This window comes from Capricornis sumatraensis, chromosome 17 (genome assembly GCF_032405125.1).
Source record: "Capricornis sumatraensis isolate serow.1 chromosome 17, serow.2, whole genome shotgun sequence".
Classification (NCBI taxonomy): domain Eukaryota; kingdom Metazoa; phylum Chordata; class Mammalia; order Artiodactyla; family Bovidae; genus Capricornis; species Capricornis sumatraensis.
In genome coordinates this window covers 75,667,352-75,686,769 of record NC_091085.1, presented here as the reverse complement: position 1 = coordinate 75,686,769, position 19,418 = coordinate 75,667,352, and the positions used below count along the sequence as shown (strand labels likewise).

Genomic DNA, 19,418 nt, shown 5'->3' with positions numbered 1-19,418 from the left:
CCAAGACAGCAGACGGAGCTGCTGGGCAGGCGCTCTGCTCAGCAGAAGAGGAGGGACAGCTCTCACAGTGAAAGGTTGTTGTTGAATTATGACGCCGGGATTTTTGGCCCCCGGAGGAGAATTTAATCTGGGGCCAGAGACGAGGCTTGATCACTCAGAGCTTTTGTGTAATAAAGTTTTATTAAAATATAAAGGAGATAAAGAAAGCTTTTGACATAGGCATCAGAAGGGGGCAGGAAGAGTATCTCCCTGCTAGTCTTTAGCTGGATGTTATATAGTCGCCAGCAGTCTGTTAATGAAAGGAAGGAATGTCTCAAAACTTAGAATGTCACCAGGCCCGTCACCCATAAGATGTATTTTGGTATAATCTTGGTTCTAAATGGTTTATCTTGGGCCATAAAAGGATTAATTTGAATTTTGAAGAAGGGCAGAGCATTACATAAATAGTGTCGTTTATATAGATTAGAGGAACGATATCAGAGTATAACATACTGGTTTATCAAGTAGGTTCTGAGCCCAAAAGGCGGAACCGACTTGAAGACAGAGTTTGGGGTAAATGTATAGTACATTAGCATAGCTTAAGATAAACATTTTTATAAGAAAAAGGAAATGGTTAACTTTAAGTGAAACCAGGTGTCATTATGGCAACACAGAATTTTAAGAGAAACCTCTTTTTAAATTTGTATAGAGAAGGAAAAAAAATATCGCTAGTTTGTTTCTTCATGCCGCTTAAGGGAGATAAAAATGTCTGACACTTGCAGGCTATTTCCTCCATTTAGAGACCCTTGGCCTTCCTGCCTGTTACCCTCTCAACAGTGGCCTAATCGGCTAGGTTTAATGTGTTTCAAAAGACAAGCTGAGGAGCCCTGTTTGCCAAGTAGGGCTCAAGGTATGAGTAAACTGGGATGGTTCTCTCTCTGCCAATCTGGTCATCTGATACTGAAACAAGATCAGCATGACAGTGGAGGGGGATCAGAGAAGGGAGGCAGACAGGAGGGAAAGCATCTGAAGAGGGTGAAAAATCCTCAAGCTGGTGTTAGAACCCTCCTTCTGTCCCTCAACTTTTCCTGACTCAACCCCCTGACCTCAGAAACTTCCAATTCCCAAAACTTTTAAAGAGAACCTGGTAAAAACTGTAGTGGATGCTCTCACTCGTTGAAAAAGGATCTTTTTACGCTGTTATCAAGCCCAATCAAAATGTGGCTCTGGGAGCTGCAAGGAGCATTCCAGCATTTCGTGTTTTACATGAGGAGGAGGCAGTCTCCTCCAGCACAGAAAGAAACAAGAGAGCGCTGCTAGCCGAGCCCGTTTCAGAAACAGGCTTCGGGCAAACCCTGCCACACTGTGTGGTCACCAAAGTCAGCTGGGAACTCTCAGAACAAGGATGTGGAAAGAAGTCTGTATGATGGACACGTCGGACAAACAAAAAGAAACCGGGGCAGGGATTCAAAAAGAGAAGAAAACAAAATACTGTTACTCAGGTTATGGCTGAGAGTTCTACTTCAGAGTAGAGCCTTCTAGATTTATCTACAAAATTCCTTTATAATAGGACCAGAAGTAAGAGAAAGACCAAGAATTCCTGCCTGTGTTCAGAGAAAGAAAAAGGACCTCTGGCCCTCTGTTTTTAGGTCCTCTACCCCAAGGTACTATGAGAAACCAGAGCTGATGCAGTTAAAAATTCCTTCAAGACCTGTACCTCTAAGAAGGAACAACACCACCACCGCAGTAGGGATGAACTGTGAAGGCGGAACAGGAGATTGAGAGATCAGAAGGGGACACTGACCTTCCCTCAGGCCAGTCCTCTGTGTATCCTGCGACACTCATGTTAGGTTTTATGTTTTTTAAACCTACAGTCCCCGTTCTCCCCCAATACTCCCCCAAAAACAAAAAGGAAAAGAGGTGTCAGACCGGCAGTTCAGAGGCCTGAGTTCTAATTTCAATTTTTAAAAATTTTATCAACCAAGATTCTGCCTGCTTACCAACTTCCTTGGACAATCCTCTAACCTTCCCACATGCCACCAGCCTTTGCTTTCTGGTGGTCCCAGCTTAGGAAGGCCCAGGCAGAGGGAATGGGAAGAGCCTGGGGTGGAGTGAGAGTGAGCTTTACAAATCCACAGGCTCTCACAGCAATCACTTGCTCCATGTCCCCGCCAACACCCTACCTTATAGCTAGAAAACCTGAAAACCTGAAAACCTACTAACATTATTACCAGATGCTGGAGGGAATGGACCAGCCTGTGCTATTTTGCTACAAAAAATAAAAGTTTTACATCCCTCCTATTTGGACTAGAGCCCAAGAGCCTAGGTTCAGACTTCTAAGATACAAAAACGCAACACCCCAGAGCACGCAGAGCAGTCGCTGCCCACATGCTCCCAATGTGCAATGTTTCATGTACTTTAAAACTGCAAACTTAAAGAAGGATAAAAATACTGGTTGCTAGTATACCGATCCTACCAAATCACAACAACCATGTGTATTCAAGTCATAGATAGAGAAAACAGATTTTAATAATCGTGCAGATTATCACATGCAAGTAAGTTTAATATGCAGCAAGAACAAGGACATAAAAGAGAAACACTTGCTTTTGTATCAAATGAACAGCTCCCTTTTTTCTTCCCCTTTCATTTCAATGTTACTCTTCAATGCACTCACCCCACCCTCGAGATTGCCTTCCCTTTGAAAAAGGTGGAGCTAGCTAGCTTTTCCTCTTCATACAGCCAACCAAAATATAAAATAAGCTTCTCTACTTCTTTAAAGGCAAGACCACTGATTCAGGTTTCTCAGCTTTCATCACATATGAGGAGGATCCCTACCATTTCTGTCACTAGACAGACCCAACAGCAAAGAGATACAGGTTCATGAGGCAGGCCATTTTACAGCTCGGTGAGGTTAAGACACTCCACTAAAGCTGGTGGCAGAGTCAGGACCAGAATCCATGGCTGTCTTCCGGCTCAGGGCCCTGCCAACAACATACATGGTGCTCCGTTCTTCCTCTCGGACGCCCTTCCCTTCTGTGTGAGCACTACTTCAGTTTTTCTTTCACTATAAGCAGCCTCTTCACCAGGGATCTTAAGCGGAAAACAGAATGTAAACCAACCAAGATTCTTTAGAGGCAATTCTAAGAAATCTGAAGTCACAGTCATGTCCTCCCTAACCCAACGGCTCGGTGCTTTGCGCCAACGCGTCCTCATTTTGCTCCTTTCTTCACTGCCGCCTTCTTGCCAGGCAATTCTCCCTCCCATTACAGTGCTTTTCTCCTTATAAACCCCACCAAACTCATGCTTAAAATACATCAAACACACTCCAGTGCTGTTAATCAATTCCTCTAAAGGTCAAAAGTTACCTTACATACACCAAAACTCATCAGAGCATCAATCCAAAAGAGCAGGACAGCGGCAGTTAAAGAACATAATAGACATGCATAAGTATAAGAGTCGCAGTACTCATTCCAGAGGGAATTTTATGTTATTTCCTACTGTATTTACCATAGTTCATTCTGGGTCTGTATATGTGTGAATTACTAAGCACCAGAATTTAAAAGGGGGATAATGTATACTTTTTAATAACAAATGCCCTTTTTAGAGACTGACTGAGGAAGTATTAACCTTGCATACACATGGCAAGTAAAAATGGCAATAACAGAGTAAAAATAATGTAATGAGTCTTAGCCTAAAATCTATATAACACACCATGAATGATCTGGGTTCTAACGATTTAAAAACCAGTCAGAAGAAAATGGTCACAGGTTAAAGACTCAAATTCTTTATTGCTCACACTGGTATTTACAACGTACTCTTCCAACATGGGTTTTCAGAAGCCTCCTCTGATTTATGAATGCTAAGGCCAAAGGGCATCATTAACAATAACCTACTTCTGATGCTTGGAGAGTAACGAAGATTTTCAATGTACAACAGTTAGCAATGTAAAAAATGTGGGAAATGCTAAGGGAGGTGTTTCCAGGTATACTTCCAGCTTGTTCCTAAGAAGCATTAACAGACCAGTCTAGAAATGGAGTTTTAATGTCCTTTTAAGTACTAGCGTGGTCCTTACTTCTGGTTGAACTTCAGTTTACATTTTTTGAAAGTCACAATTCCATCCGCTCATGGGACTATGGGGCTTTACCCCCACTCCACAAACTGTCCTCATGTACAAAACCACTAGAACTTTCTCTAATATGAGGAAAGGGACTCATGCAGAGAGGACACATTTTGCTGATCGGCAAGGTGAGCATCTGACACTCAAAACCAGTTTGTTCCAAGCACAGGTGCAACAACCGCCTACAATTCTCATGCTACTTACTGGGATTTCAGAAGCAGCAGACTGAGAGGCGGTCTATTGAATTACACAACAAAAATCATTTTAAAATTTCATTATCTTCACTTGAACACTTACTTGTTTGTAAATTGGCTGAGCAAAGAAATATACCTATACATATGTAAAAATACAGTTTGGGAAAAGCATGGAATAGGAGCAATTCATACCTTAAATGCTACAACTGAACTATACTGGAGGTTCTTTACCCTAGAAATTGGAAAGTTGATATAATGTATGTGCATTACAATATGATGTATTTCAATGTGCTGTGAGATTAAGAGAATATATGATATCAGATAGCTATGTAAAGCTTGATGGTGTAAGTCATTTAAGAGTTACATGTGTTCATTTGAAAACATACAAAATGATGCAAACTGGAGCATGCCACAATACATACTAACACATCTGAGTTTTGATGGTTGAGATATGTTTGATTTAGATATAGTAACTTTTAGGGGAGGGGTCTCTTAGTATCACAGATTTTACTGAAATACTCATCTGCTGAGGGAGGACCAGAATAGGAGGAGCCATGGTTTCCTGGAGTGACCACAGGTTTTAGGAGCTTAGCGCTAACTGTGATGGGATTAACTTATTTGTACAAAGAAGTCCTACTCTCTTCCAATCTGAATTATTTAAAATCACTGCAACTACAAAATACTTTCGCACAACCATTTTTCAGTGCAGAGCCATTACCTTGGGCTTTTAAAAAAGCGACAGGCAGCCTCTGTGCCTTAGAGGGTTATCATGCTAAATGGGAAACACTTTTCGGTGAAGAAACGGGTCACAAGTTAAAAACAAGGGTAAGTTTTCTTAAGCACTGTATCTCAATCACAGTTTGGGGACCAACAATTCCAAAAAACAACCTACTCATACAGCTACTGCTGGAGAAAAAGATGATGCAGGCTTAGAGAAAAAGATGACTTAAAATGAGCTTTAAACCCAGAAAAAATTTTAAAATGGTCTAATATCTATTTCAAACCCATTATTAACTTCAATTCACTTAATATTTACTGAATACTATGGCACAAGTAAACACACTGGATTCTAAAGATACAAAGATGAACAAACAAAAAATTACAATATATCTGGTAAAAGTTGTCAAACTGTGTTCAAGACACAGAAAAGGCCAGCAGAGAGGGTAATAAGCTGTCAGGGAGGGAACTGGGACTGAGAAAGGCTTCACAGAAGAATTTATTATCACCTGAACTGGGTTTTGACAGATGAAGAAAAGTTCCTTGGGTAGGAGAAGAGAAAACTCCAAGGTATAAGGTGTGTCTGAGAGCCCAAAGAGGGTGGTTTTACTAATACAAAGGGGAGAAGGGGAGAGAGAGGGAGGCAGAAAAGCTGTAAAGGACCAAGGATCACACCACTTAGGGTGACACCGTGTCAAGTGATTTCATTTTAGAAGTAATCAAGAAAGACTGAAGGCCTTTAGGTTGGTGAATGACATGATCCAATGCATGCTTTCTCTCCAACAGATCCTCTACCCCAACAGATCTAAAAATAGTCTCTTGAAATACTTGGCCATAAACCAAAAAGCTGAGAGATGGGACTGCATGAAAAAATGCAATGAGAGAAAACTACATTATCTCCACATGCAATTTAATTAAATTTCACCAATTCTAGACATTTAAACACAAAATTAAATTGGGTAATTCTACTAAATATTGCTGTCATGATTTCCACAGGAGCTGGTAGGGTCTGGTTGCTGGAATATCATAGCAGATTCCATCCTGTCCCCTCTTATCAGGGCCACTCAATTCCAAACAGACCCTTCTGAACAGTGGTACATGGTATGAAAGCACAATATGCCTCTTGCCTTGGTGAGTCCAGTGTGTATTTTTAGCTGACAGAAAACTAAGACAGGAGCTACGACCATAGCCCAGATCTACAGGCCCGAAGGGATTCAGGCCACAGTGACTCCTAGACGTAAACGCTTAACTGCACAGAACAGTCATCAACACTAGAGCAATGAACGCCAACCACAAAGAAAACGTCAGCCATTCGAGTCTTGACAAGGAAAAAATATGAGGAAGGAACTGGGTAACTTGGATGGCTAAGTAAAACAACTTTCTAAGAATCCCAAAATGAGCTCCCAAACACGCTATCTGAATGAAGGGACAGTCCTGAGCTTTTAAAGATGTCATAGTACCCTTCTTTGTGGTAGAACCAAAGTGCAAAGAGCCACAACACTGTTCAATGAGGAAAGAAGGCAGCATTCATTCGGTTAGAATACATGACCTTTGGCATTTCTGTGCTGGAAGACAAGTTTACTGAAAAAGACTAAGGACGGCAATCGTGCTGGAAGACCAGTTCACTGAGAATACCCTCTTAATTGAAAAGGAATGCACTCAAAAGTTGAGCTTTCCCTCTCTTCAGCAATACACAGTATATTACGCAAAGAAACATTTAACATCTGTCCTTATACCACTAAGAAGACCTGAGAGTCACTTCATTCTGTAACAGAAGCCTGCGCTGAACTCAAAGTACATCTCATCATTTGACGTTGCTGTTCAGTCGCTAAGTTGGGTCCAACTCTTTGCGACCCCATGGACTACAGCAAGCCAGGCTTTCCTGTTCTACACTATCTTCTGTGAAGTCGCTCAGTCGTGTCCTACTCTTTGCGACCCCATGGATGGTAGCCTACCAGCCTCCGTGGTCCATGGGATTTTCCAGGCAAGAATAATGGGGTGGGCTGCCATTTCCTTCTCCAGGGGATCTTCCCACCCCAGGGGTCGAACCCGGGTCTCCTGCATTACAGACGCTTTACTGTCTGAGCCACTATAGTAGTGTACACTATCTCCTGGAGATTGCTCAAATTCATGTTCATGGAGTAGGTGATACTATCTAACCATCTTGCGCTCTGCCACCCTCTTGTCCTTTTGCTTTCAATCTTTCCCAGCGTCAGTGTCTTTTTCAATGAGTCAGCTCTTTGCCATCAGGTGGCGAAAGTACTTCAGCATCAGCCCTTCCAATGAACAGTCAGGGTTGGCCTCCTTTAGGATGGACTGTTTTGATCTCCTTGCAGTCCACAGGACTCTCAAAAGTCTTCTCCGACACCACAGTTAGAAAGCATCAACTCTTCAGTGCTCAGCCTTCTTTAAGGTCCTACTCTCACATCCATACGTGACTACTGGAAAAGCCACAGCTTTCACTAGACAGACCTTTGTTGGAAAAGCGATGTTTCCACTTTTTAATACGCTACGTAGGTTTGTCATACAGTCCCTTGCGAGAAACAAGCGTCTTAATTTCATGGCTGCAGTCACCATCCACAGTGATTTTAGAACCCACGAAAATAAAATCCATCACTGTTTCCACTTTTCCCCCTTCTGTTTGCCATGAAATGATGGGACCTGATGCCATGATCTTACTGAATGTTGAGTTTTAAACTAGCTTTTCCACCCTCATCAAGAGGCTCTTTGGTTCCTCTTCGCTTTCTGCCATTAGAGTGTATCATCTGCATTTCTGAGACTGTTAACATTTCTCCTGGCGATCTTGACTCCAGCTTGTGATTCACCCACCTTGGCATTTCACATGATTACTCCGCATACAAACTGAATGAACAGGGTGATAATATACAGACTTATCATACTCCTGTCCCTAGTTTGAACCTGTAAGCTGTTCCATATAGGGTTCTAACTGTTGTTTCTTAACCCATAAACAGGTTTCTCAGGAGACAGGTTATGGTAGTCTGGCATTCACATCTCTAAGAATCTTCCAGTTTGTTGTGATCCACACAGTCAAAGGCTGTATAGCATAGTCAATGAAGCAGATGTTTTTCTAGAATTCCCTTTTTTTATCTGTGTGCTTAGTTGCCTTAGTTGCTCAGTCACGTCCAACTCTTTGTGACTCCACGGACTGTAGCCTGCCAGGTTCCTCTGTCCATGGGGATTCCCCAGGCAACAATACTGGAGTGGGTTGCCATGCCCTCTTCCAGGCGATCTTCCCAACCCAGGGACTGAACCCAGGTCTCCCACATTGCAGGCGGATTCTTTACCAACTGAGCCACCAGGGAAGCCCTGCTTTCTCTATGAGTCAACAAATGTTGACAATCTGACCTCTGGTTCTCTGCCTTTTCTAAACCCAACTTGTATATCTGGTAGTTCTCGGTTCATGTACTGAAGCCTAGCTTGAAGAATTTTGAGCATAACCTTACTAGCATGTGAAATGAGCACAACTGTATGACAGTTTGAACATTCTTTGGCATAGCCCTTCTTTGGGATTGGAATGAAAATTAAGCGTTTCCAGTCCTGTGGCCATTGCTGAGTTTTCCAAATTTGCTGACATACTGCGTGTAGGACTTTAACTGCATCATCTTTTAGGATTTTAAACAACTCAGCTGGAATTCCATCACCTCCACTAGCTTTGTTCATAGCGATGCTTCCTAAGGCCCACTTGACTCCACACTCCAGGTTGTCTGGCTCGAGGTGATGTGACCACACCACTGTGGTCATTTGGGTGATTAAGAACTTTTTTGTATAGTTCTTTTGTGTATTCTTGCCACATCTTCTTAATCTCTTCTGTTTCTGTTAGGTTCTTTCCATTTCTGTCCTTTATCATGCCCATCTTCGCATGAAATGTTCCCTTGATATCTCCAATCTTCCTGAAGAGATCACGCATCTTTCCCACTCTGTTGTTTTCCTCTACTTCTTTGTATTGTTCACTTAAGAAGGTCCTGTGTCTCCTTGCTGTTCTCTGGAACTCTTCATTCAGTTAGGTAAATCTTTCCCTTTCTCCTTTGCTTTTTGCTTCTCTTCTTTCCTCAGCTATTTGTAAAGCTTCTTCAGACAACCACTTTTCCTCCTCACATTTCTTTTTCTCTGGGGTGGTTTTGGTCACTGGCTCCTGTACAATGTTATGAACTTCTGTCTATAGTATTCATCCCCTGCACTGAATAATCATAAGGGATTTGATTTAGGAGGTGGTGCTAGTGGTCAAGAACCTGCCTGCCAATGCGGGAGAAGTAAAAGATGCAGCTTCGATCCCTGGGTAGGGAAGATGCCCTGGAGAAGGAAATGGCAACCCACTCTAGTAGTCATGCCTGGAGAATCCCCTCAACAGAGGAGTCTGGTGGGCTACAGACCATAGGGTCGCTCAGAGTCAGACATGACTGAAGTGACTTAATGCATACCTGAATGGCCTAGTGGTTTTCCCCACTTTCTTCAGTTTAAGACTGAATTTTGCAATAAGGAGCTCATGATTTGAGCCACAGTCAGCTCCAAGTCTTGTTTTTGTTGACTGTACAGAGCTTCCTCATCTCCGGCTACAAACAATATACATCAACTCAATTTTGGTATTGACCCTTTGGTGATGTCCACGTGCACAGCCATCTCCCGGTGTTGTTGGAAAAGGATGTGTGCTATCACCACTGTACTTTCTTGACAGAACTGTTAGCATTGGACATTAAGGTCTAGGAAATTCTCTCACCTGAGGCAGTCGGTAACGACTAAAAATTGAGAAATAAAAGCCCATCCAGCTTCTGCACCATTACAAATCTCGACGATACAGTATTACCAGCTGCAAATCATGCAGTGTTGCTAACAATGGACACCTCAGCTGACAACTACATATATCATTTTAATCAAGCGTAAGAGCTGCTTGCTAATGTAGCGTCCCCAGTGCTTAAATTGAGAAAAAAGCAGAGTACACCATGTTTTCATGCTGAACCCTATTAACACTCCTCTTGTGAGAAACTTACGGTTTTTTACTTCCTTTCTCCATCTACTTTAGTGGAAGAACAGCTGATAGCACTTACATTAACAAGAGACTCCTTGAACTTGATGTGAAGTCTGTAATTAGAAAGGGCAATGATGGCATCCTCAGCACGGCCCACGTACTCTGTGCTTTCTCCATGAAGTTCAAGAAAAGGGACCTTCAAAGTGGAAGAAGAAATGCTTCAGAGTCCTGAAGTAGTAAAGCAAAGCCTTTAAACACAGGTCACGTGAATGGACTATCAACACTGTCACCCAAGAGAGCACATAAATGGGTACGTGACCTAAAGAGGATGGGTTTACACGTGCAAGATTCAAAAACCTAGTTATTCACATTTAAGACTCAAGAAGGAATGACACAGAGATGACCACACCTCAGTGGGAAAGTCCTTCTAAAAGAGATGTTTTCCAGCATATATTTCTGTCATGTGTGTGGTTTAGGGAAAAAACTACATTTCTCTAATATGTATGCCTACATGCAGGGCATTACTTCAATCCACTGGCTATGCTACATTGTTACTATGATGCTTCATACTTGTTTCACAATCAAAAGTGGCCTGGAATTACCTGAAGATTCTCATCCTCCCGGATCAGCTGCTTCCTGGGAAAGATCTGATTGGCCTGGATGCACTCAAGGCTGTGCCGAGTCTCTTCATCCTGGAAAAAACCCAAATGTTCAAATAATTTCAAAGCTCCTACTCCATGTTTGGTTTTTCTGCCATGTCTAGTAGCATAATCACAATGAAAATCCAAGTGCCTCTAAATGGAAAACACATCAATACCAAAGAAAGTCAAAGAGGTTAAGAACATTTCTATTAAGCACTAATAAGTTGTTAGTATATTACTTTTAGGAGAAACTAAGATATAGTGGCTTTTTTGTCTTAAGTTATAATCTTTATTTTTAAAAGATGCATTCTGAATTATTATTTAAGAATGAAATGATATGACCAATATCTGGAATATGACTCAAAACATTTGGAGGGGGAAGGGTAACAAGGAAGTGAATGGAGCATAAATGAAACAGCTGTCTATGAGGGGATTAATAAATGGAACTTTAAGTGAGAGTTCACTATACCTCAGTGTCTACTCTGGTTATATGGGAACTTTCCATAACAAAAACTGCTTTCTTTTCGATGTAAACTGAAGAACTGAATCCTCAAACTGAAAACGTGTGTGAACCACTACCCCTAGTTTAATCTTTGTATTACATATTTATTTCTATTAAGGGCTTCCCTGGTGGCTCAGACGGTAAAGCATCTGCCTGCAATGCAGGAGAGCCGGGTTCAATTCCTGGGTCGGGAAGATCCCCTGGAGAAGGAAATGGCAATCCACTCTAGCACTCTTGCCTGGAAAATCCCATGGACAGAGGAGCCTGATAGGCTACAGTCCATGGAGTCACAAAGAGTCGGACATGACTGAGCAACTTCACTTTCACTTTCACAAGGCAATCTCAAAAACAAATAAACTATAATCTAAATGGTACTTGAACTAATCACAATTTACATAAAAACAGTCTTTTACATTATAAATTTGTATGGTATACAAAGATCAGGGGGAAAAGGAATCTACTGGAAAGTCCAGGGGTAAATTATGATGAAATTATTTACACAGCAAGTTTTATAAGAACAATAGCAATTTTAAGCATACACCCTAATAGAATGGTTCTCAAAATGTGATCTGCGGATTCTGAGACCCTTTCAGGGCCTCTATAAGGTTAAAATCACAGTCACAATAATACTAAGACTTTTTAAAATACTAAGCCTGTAATAATACTAAGCCTTTTTTCTCTGCATTGACATTTGTACAAACAGCACAGAGAGCCTCAGTGGGTAAACCTGCTGGCCCCTTATTATAATCTAGCAGTGGCACTTTGAATGTCCTTGGTAACAAGTAGGAGAAAAATGATCAATTTTATTACATTCTGACCCTTAAGTCTTTTTCTTTTTTATAGAGGAAAACAGGGACTTCCCTGGTGGTCCAGTGGTTGAGACTCTAAGCTCCCAATGGAGGGAGCATGGGTTCAATCCCTGGTTGGGGAACTAAGATCCCACATGCTGCATGTCCAATAAATATATAAAATAAAATATTAAAAAATAAACAAACAGGAAATACACATGAAAGCCTTCTGCTACACACTGAAGTATTATGGCTGTCTCAAGGTAAAGCACTTGTGCAACTGTTTCAGTTACAAGCTGAACTAGCAACTCCTTTTGCAAATCAATGAGCACCATTTGCAACTGAAAAGAACTGACAAACTATGGTAATTCAGACTTCAGTAGATCTTTTCTTCAAATGCCATCAGTTGCCAGTGATGAAGTTTTAATGAGAAAATTAGAATTTTGAAAGGCTATCATCTGCCAGAAGGAACTTTACAGCTTTCCAATACCAAATACTTTCCTGATATGCCCAGTGGCAATACTACCAGTGTGATTTTTAAAATAAATTTTACTGCGAATTAGGTCTACCTTTGGAAGACCTGCATTACTCATTTTCTCATTATTCATTATTTTCAAAATGACCTGGTCATGATGTTACAAAATCATGCATGGATAGAAGATCCATTTAAAGTACAAGACAATTGATGGTTTGAACAAAAAGTTCACTGACATGACTTCAAATTCCACATTGCAACTAACCTTCAAAGAACTGACACTTGTCAAGTTTCGATGTGTAACAGACAAATACAACTACCTGGAAAAATTATTAAAGTACCCCTTCATTTTCTAACTACTGAGTAAGCCTGGATTTACTTCATTTCAAAAAATACACTGTAACAAATCAGATGAAGAAGTAGATATGAGAATCCAGCTATCATCTATTAAGCCAAATATTTTTTTTTAAACTGTAAAAATGTAAAACATCACCACTCTTTTACATTAATTATTGCTGGATGAGAAAAATGTTACTTTTCATTTAAAATGTTATGGGAAATTGGTATTGTTACTTTTAAAATGAATTTATGAACATTTTAAGGGTTTCTCAGCTTTGACTTCTAAATCAAATCTCTTACAATTATACAGTGGAAGTAACAAATAGATTCAAGGGATCAGATCTGATAGAGTGCCGGAAGAACTAAGGATGGATGTTCATGACACTGTACAGGAGACAGTGATCAAGACCATCCCCCAAAAAAAGAAATGCAAAAGGGCAAAACTGTTGTCTGAGGAGGCCTTACAAATAGCTATGAAAAGAAAAGAAGTGAAAGGCAAAGGAGAAAAGGCAAGATATACCCATTTGAATGCAGAGTTCCAAAGAACAGCACGGAAATATAAGAAAGCCTTCCTCAGTGATCAATGCAAAGAAATAGAGGAAAACAATAGAATGGGAAAGACTAGAGATCTATTCAAGGAAATGAGAGCTACCAAGAGAATTTTTCATGCACAGATGGGCAATAAAGGACAGAAATGGACAATAAAGGACAGAAACAGTATGGCCCTAACAGAAGCAGAAGACATTAAGAAGTGGCAGGAATACACAGAAGTACTGCACAAAAAAGATCTTCACAACCCAAACAATCACGATTATGTGATCACAACCCTAGAGCCAAACATCCTGGAATGTGAAGTCAAGTGGGCCTCAGGAAGCATCACTACAAACAAAGCTAGTGGAGGTGATAGAATTCCATCTGAACTATTTCAAATCCTAAAAGATGATGTTGTGAAAGTGCTGCACTCAATATGCCAGCAAATTTGGAAAACTCAGCAGCAGTGGCCACAGGACTGGAAAGGTCAGTTTTCATTCCAATCCCAAAGAAAGGCAATGCCAAAGAATGCTCAAACTACCGCACAATTGCACTCATCTCACACGCTAGTAAAGTAATGCTCAAAATTCTCCAAGTCAGGCTCCATCAGTATGTGAACTGTGAATTCCCAGATGTTCAAGCTAGTTTTAGAAAAGGCAGAGGAACCAGAGACCAAACTGCCAACATCAAAAAAGCAACAGAGTTTGAGAAAAACATCTACTTCTGCTTTCTTGACTATACCAAAGCCTTTGACTGTGTGGATCACAATAAACTGGAAAATTCTGAGAGATGGGAATACCAGACCACCTGACCTGCCTCCTGAAAAATCTGTATACATGTCAAGAAGCAACAGTTAGAACTGGACATGGAACAACAGACTGGTCCCAAATAGGAAAAGGAGTAAGTCAAGGCTGTATATTGTCACCCTGCTTATTTAACTTATATGCAGAGTACATCATGAGAAATGCTGGGCTGGAGGAAGCACAAGCTGGAATCAAGACTGCCGGGAGAAATATCAGTAACCTCAGACATGCAGATGACACCACTCTTATGGCAGAAAGTGAAAAAGAACTAAAGAGCCTCTTGATGAAAGTGAAAGTGGAGAGTGAAAAAGTTGGCTTAAAGCTCAACATTCAGAAAACGAAGATCATGGCATCTGGTCCCATCACTTCCTGGCAAAGAGATGGGGAAACAGTGACAGACTTTATTTTGAGGGGCTCCAAAATCACTGCAGATGGTGACTGCAGCCATGAAATTAAAAGACACTTACTCCTTGGAAGGAAAGTTATGACCAACCTAGAAAGCATATTCAAAAGCAGAGACGTTACTTTGCCAACAAAGGTCCGTCTAGTCAAGGCTATGGTTTTTCCTGTGGTCATGTATGGATGTGAGAGTTGGACTGTCAAGAAAGCTGAGCGCCAAAGAATTGATGCTTTTGAACTGTGGTGTTGGAGAAGACTCTTGAGAGTCCCTTGGACAGCAAGGAGATCCAACCAGTCCATCCTAAAGGAGATCAGTCCTGGGTGTTCTTTGGAAGGACTGATGCTAAAGGTGAAAGTCCAAGACTTTGGCCACCTCATGAGAAGAGCTGACTCATTGGAAAAGACTTTGATGCTAGGAGGGATTGGGGGCAGGAGGAGAAGGGGACGACAGAGGATGAGATAGCTGGATGGCATCACCGACTCAACGCACATGAGTTCGGGTGAACTCCAGGAGTTGGTGATGGACAGGGAGGCCTGGTGTGCTGCAGTTCATGGGGTCACAAAGAGTCGGACGCGACTGAACTGAACTGAAACACAGAAGGGGGCTTCCCTGGTTGCTCAGAGGTAAAGCACACTCTTGCCAATGAAGGAGACACAGGTTCGATCCCTAGGTCGGAAGATCCCCAGGAGTAGGAAATGGCAACCCACTCCAGTGTTCTCACTGGGGAAATCCCATGGACAGAGGAGCCTGGCAGGCTTCAACTGATGGAGTCACAAAGAGTTGGACAATATTTAGTAACTAAACAACTACAACTAAACACTTTTATTCTCTTAAAGATCATTTCACAGATCATTTAAGTGATTCCCTAACTAGATTTTTACTGACCTCTAAATAGTGTAGAATTAAAATAATATAGCATGCTTTAAAAAAAAAAAAACCCTAGAGAAGCCGTTTACCAATTCATTTTTGCTGGCACATTCACTTGCATGCTACTCCAGGCAATGTATATAATCTAAGTAGTTACTGAAAACTGAAACTGGAATGAATGATTTTTCAACATATGAGAATTTGGCAAGACAAGAACATAAATAATTTTTCACAGTCAAATAAAATATATGCTCTTTTTATAGGACTGTCCTAGTACACAGTACATGTACAGCTTCTGAACTGATTTTCCCCCCGTATATAAAAATGCCTTTAATTCCGAAGGATTAAGATAGACTAACCCTAATCCTGAGAGTTGGACTATAAAGAATGCTGAATGCCGAAGAATTGATGCTTTGGAACTCAGGTGCTGGAGAAGACTCTTGAGAGTCCCTTGGACTGCAAGGAGATCCAACCAGTCCATCCTAAAGGAAATCAGTCCTGAATATTCATTGGAAGGACTAATGCTGAAGCTGAAACTCCAATACTTTGGCCACCTGATGTGAAGAGCTGACTCACTGGAAAAGACCCTGATGTCGGGAAAGATGGAAGTGGGGAGGAGAAGGGGACAACAAAAGATGAGATGGTTGGATGGCATCACCGACTCAATGGACATGAGTTTGAGTAGACTCCAGGACTTGGTGATGGACAGGGAGGCCTGGCGTGCTGTGGTCTGCGGGGTCACAAAGAGTCGGACACGACTGAGCGAATGAACTGAACTGAGGATAGACTATTGACTTTCCATAAAGAATGGTAAAAATATTACTTAGCTAAACATAAGCTGAATCAACTGCCAAATTTATTATATTTACTTAGTTTCACAGGTAAAAGGGAGGCCAAACTTGAGATGGCTGATGGGGGAAGAGCTGGAAGGAGACGAAGGCAAGGACGAGAAAAAGTCTGGCAGGTGTGTTAACCTGTTAAGAGGCTTGACAACAAATTTACCCTGGGCTAGCTACAAGCAGTAGTTTACTAGGATGAGAGAGCTAGAATATAATCCACGTGGTCAATTTCCTGGTATCACTGAGGAACACTGGGCATGGTGGAATCTCATATTTATTAATCCCTACCAGCTCCATGTGGGGTCGCTATAAAATCTTGAAAACAGATCAGTCACCACCGTCCCAGGCTAACTTCTGCTACTTGGTAAACTATGTAGGTAACAGAAGTCAGTCTATAAGTCAGGGGGAAGTCAACATTAAAGATAAATATTTAAAGAACATGGGGAGTAGAGGCTAACCAGTGAAAATGTCTATAAACTAAATTTATGTATAAATGTTGCAGGATTAAAAAAAAACTACTCTTTAGAGTCACATATGTGTAGAAACATTTGACAAATGTAAAAGTTTAAAGTGATTATCAGTCTCATTGTCAATTTTAGTTACCATTCTTAAAAGTGGCATTAAAAGTCATCAAAAATAAAAATTTCTGTTGATATAATGTTTGTGATTTCTTTCAACATAATCCAAAGAGGTGGGGGTGGGGAGTCAGAAAGAACAAATGTGGTCATGAACTGATTACTGCATCTGGCTGATGCCTATGTGGGGCTTATGAGGGTTCATCATACTATTTTCAATTTACATAGGCTTGAGATTTTTCCATAATGAAACACAAAAACATTTTCCTAATGCTTAACCTCCCCAAAAGATCTCAATTTTATTCAAGAATTTTTTTTAAGTATGAAAGGATGATATTCAAGAAAAACCAGTGCTTCTGAATTCTCTACACAGAAAAATAAGGATTAACAACACGTAACCAAATAGCTAAAACAGAAAATATTAATTAATACTACTTAAACCAATGGTTCAACAATTTGCAAAGTGTTAGGTAGCTAGTAAAAAATCATTAGGAGTCCAACGAATCAACAAAGAAAAATGTTTAATTCATTTAGTGAAATAAGCAAAATAGAAATTTAATGTTTTAATTCCAACTACATAAACTATACATAGGCACATAAACTAGTTAGAAAGGAATACAACTATGGGCTTTGGTGGAAGAATTATAAATGAGTACTTCTAAAGACTTATTATGAAGCTGCTTAATGAAAGAGTTTTTTTTTAAACACATGGTCACACCGGCTCCCTGAACACTGTGCGCGCACACACGACTGTCTGCAGGGCACCAGAGCAAGGACCAGGCTGCTGTGCGGAACACAGAGAAGCGCAATCCTTCTGTGCCCAGCAGAGCTGCTTTCACGAGTCCGCCACGGGTGGCTCACCAGCGCTGGCATACAGATCAGATAAACATTAGGCAAATGCTCTCAATTCATTAAAAACTCGTGAAAACCAATAAAATAATACAGCATAAAGAAAAGCTCATCAGTACTTGGGTATAGGATACATCAGAAAGCTGTTGTGACCATAAACTGAGAAAAAACTGGCAAAGATTAAAAATGACAAGTTACCTTTCCCATTTTAATGACACTTCTATACACCTAGTTTTTTTGGTTTTAGTTTGTTTTTAATGCTGAAAGGCATTTTCCATCCATGTTCCCAATGATGCTTGAAATTAGCATGGCCTTTTCAATTCCTTCTTTGTGTGCCAGCATGACAGTTTGGATCCAGCAAACATCACCAAGGTAGAAGCAGGACAATATTACAGAGGGCCATTTCTTCCTTAAGCCTTGAAGCTCTGTTTACATATTTTTGGGACTGACAGAAATGTAGCTGGCTCACTGCTCCCACTTCTCTGCCTAAAGTGAGTCCTAAATGGCTCGCAAGTCACTGAAATACACTCGTTTTAGTCACAGATGCAGGCAGGCCTTGTGCAGAGCTACTTCATCTTCTTTGGGATAAAAACAATGTTAAAGAGGAAAAACAGGGAAGACAGGGAACTGCTTTCATCCAGAAAGGTAAATTCATAAAGAATACGTGTATGACCGTATTAATTCTCCACAACGCAACACATACAGAGAAAAGCTTCTTACTGTATCTTCCTTCCCAGAAAAGAAATAAGAAACCTGAAGTCCAAGAAACATTTGTTCTTGAATCTATTTACACTACCTGACTGAAAACAGACAATATCTAACTCACACAATTAAAGTGAACAGGAGCAAAACTGCTCTAAGACACTAAAATACTCAAATTATTACTAGTGATACTAAGTAAACAATAAAAGACAACAGACAGTTCTGAGGGCGGGAACTGTAAACTCACTAGTATTCACTTCACTGTCAGGACAGAGTTCGAGTCCAGCTGTCTTGCTGTTTCTCCGTACTTACCATGACAGGAGGCCCAGGTGAGGAGGAGAGATCTCCGTCCCTTCTTCAGTGTCTTGGCAAGCCTTTTCTTTCCTTTACGCCTGGAACTTGAGGGGAGGAAAAGGACAAAATTGGAATTTTCCATGTGTGTGCTAAGTTGCTCAGTCGTGTCTGACTGTGCGACCCTGTGCAGCCCGCCAGGCTCCTCTGTCCATGCAATTCTCCAGGCAGGAACACTGGAGCGGGTTGTGTGCCCTCCTCCACGGGACCTTCCCGACCCAGAGATGGGGCCAGCATCTCCTGCATCTCCTCCATTGGTGGGGGTGGTCTTTGCCACTAGCACCACCTCAGAAGCCCAATTTCCCATTTGGCCATACCCTAATTAAAGGAACTGCATATACAAGGACCGAAGGACTTGACCAGAGTCAGCCAAGAAAAAGCTGAGAGTCACCCAGCCAACCCACTAGTCAAATCCAAACTCCTTTAAAGGGCTGCGAAAATCATCCTGGCCGTAACCTATCCGAGCAAAAACAATTGCGAAAGCTCATGCTCCTAAAGTTGACAGCAACATGAAAACTATCATAAACCTTAGATGAAAATAATAAAGCAATAATTAAAACCAACTTGCGAATGAAAATACAGCATATAACAATGTAATTCTTACAATATTATATAGCATGTTTTTGTAAATTCTGTAAATTCAAAATGGATCTCCCCATCTGTGGGAACCAAACTGACTTAGTATACAAAATATGAAAGAAAAAACTCTTTTACCCCAATATCCTACGCTCAGTGAAAACTCAGGCCGTGCTAATGCCTTTACCT

The 19,418-nt window shown here is 41.0% G+C and overlaps 1 protein-coding gene across 3 annotated transcripts in view; it reads right to left on the bottom strand.

Annotated features, from left to right (window-relative positions):
• Nucleotides 1–18,683, bottom strand: part of MTMR3 (myotubularin related protein 3) — a 56,594-nt gene extending 37,911 nt beyond the window's left edge. For all 3 annotated transcript variants that reach the window (XM_068989514.1, XM_068989516.1, XM_068989517.1), the window contains exons 1-3: nt 18,615–18,683; nt 10,594–10,683; nt 10,071–10,187 (exon numbers count right to left, since the gene is read on the bottom strand). In XM_068989514.1, coding sequence (XP_068845615.1) covers nt 10,071–10,187; nt 10,594–10,683; nt 18,615–18,617 — 210 coding nt within the window. In that variant the 5' untranslated portion in view covers nt 18,618–18,683. The remainder of the gene's footprint in view (nt 1–10,070; nt 10,188–10,593; nt 10,684–18,614) is intronic.
• Between the last annotated feature and the right edge of the window lie 735 nt (nt 18,684–19,418).